The sequence below is a fragment of the Pinus tabuliformis genome, chromosome 1_2, assembly GCF_031772625.1.
Source record: "Pinus tabuliformis cultivar Carrire ecotype Pingquan chromosome 1_2, CPIR1, whole genome shotgun sequence".
Taxonomy (NCBI): domain Eukaryota; kingdom Viridiplantae; phylum Streptophyta; class Pinopsida; order Pinales; family Pinaceae; genus Pinus; species Pinus tabuliformis.
The window spans coordinates 1,309,533,188-1,309,534,640 of record NC_142298.1 but is presented as its reverse complement, the minus strand read 5'-3'; the positions used below and the strand labels follow the sequence as shown (position 1 = coordinate 1,309,534,640).

The 1,453-nt window shown below is 37.1% G+C and overlaps 1 protein-coding gene across 1 annotated transcript; it reads right to left on the bottom strand.

Moving 5' to 3' along the window:
- Positions 1 to 526: 526 nt before the first annotated feature.
- LOC149211024 (uncharacterized) lies at positions 527 to 958 on the bottom strand. Its single transcript, XM_089399168.1, has one exon. The coding sequence runs from the start codon at positions 956 to 958 to the stop codon at positions 527 to 529; it is 432 nt and encodes a 143-aa protein (XP_089255294.1).
- Positions 959 to 1,453: the final 495 nt, after the last annotated feature.

Below are 1,453 nucleotides of genomic sequence, written 5' to 3'. Positions count from 1 at the left end.
ATGCCTTTTGGTATTTTGTCAGCAAATCAAGCAATTTCTATTCCTGAGATGAATCTAAAAATGCTTTGATGTTCAGTGTTTTTCCTGGGCTAATTTCTACAGCCTTGTTTTGTGTGTTTGTAATGGATTTGATTGTAGATATCTTCAAATAATGTTTTCAGTGAATATATGGTACAAGTTTCCTTAAATCTCTATGCCAATATTTGATCTGCAGCTATGTATTGTTCATTTATTAATTCTTTTGAAACATCAGGTTGAGAGACAAACATTTCCACCAAATCTTCATTATTGCCTTCCCTGAAATCATAAATTTGATTGATGCTTAAAACATATTCTATTTCTTCCCTATCATTGTATTTATCATCAAGCCATAGGTTATGTGTTACTGCTAGAGCTTGGGCTAATGGGTATAAGGTAAGTTTTTTTCTCTCTGTTCCTATGGAAATGATCATATTACCCAATCTACACCTAATAAATGCATCAGCAGTTGCCAACCATGGTCTTCCAAGTATGAGAGGGTGTCGTCCTAAATTGACTTTGGTTGGGGAACTAGGAAATCAACTGGATACTCCCAAGAGTCCAGTGAAACAGCTATATCTTCCAATATCCCTTCAGGAATGACTTTAGAGCGATCTGCTAATTCCAAAACAATTGGTGTTGACTGTAAATTTGTCAGTTGTAAGGTTTTCATTGTGTCCAATGTCATGACATTTATTGCAGCTCCCAAATCAATGAGAGTATTTGGAATGGAGATTTTGTTGATGATTGTTGTAACTCTAGGTATACCAAGGTCAACATATTTCTCCATAGAAATGACATTTGACACAAGGCTAGCTAAATTGCCAATAACGTGAATGATCTGTGGATTAAATCTTTTCTTTGCAGGCTTTTTAAGGAAGAGTTCTTTGATGGTTTTGGTATAGATTGGAATATCCTTAATTTCCTGTAGCAATGGCATTTTTACATACACATTTCTCAGCTCATCTAGAACATCGAATTGTGGCAGAGGTGTGGTTAATTTTGGTTGAAGTAACCACTCAGGATAAGGAGGTGACTGCACTGTCCTAATTTGTTTACCTTGTTCTAAATCATCTTGTTTACTGTGTATTGGCAATTCGTGTTCATCAGTTTTATTTGAACTCTCTTTCGTTGAAACAGGTGGAGGTGAAGGTTCTATGTGAAGAGTTCGACCGAATCTAAGTTCTATGTTTTGCAGAGGTGGAATTGGGTACAATGGTCCCTCATCCACACTGTACGCTAGTCTATCCAGTCGATTATCTAGATTAGCTATTGGTTGAGCAGGTAGCTTCGTAGGTTTAGGAGGTTGATTAGATGGTAATTGTAGCTGTGGTTGATTCATCGGTGGAGGAGCAGGTAAGGTTTGTTGAGGATTTTGTTGTCGATAAGCAATTGGTTGCTGAGGGTATTGATGTGTGTACTGTGGTGGATATGG

Coding starts and splice junctions, on each gene's coding strand:
- LOC149211024 (XM_089399168.1), bottom strand. CDS start 958: ATGCCATTGCTACAGGAAATTAAGGATATTCCAATCTATACCAAAACC.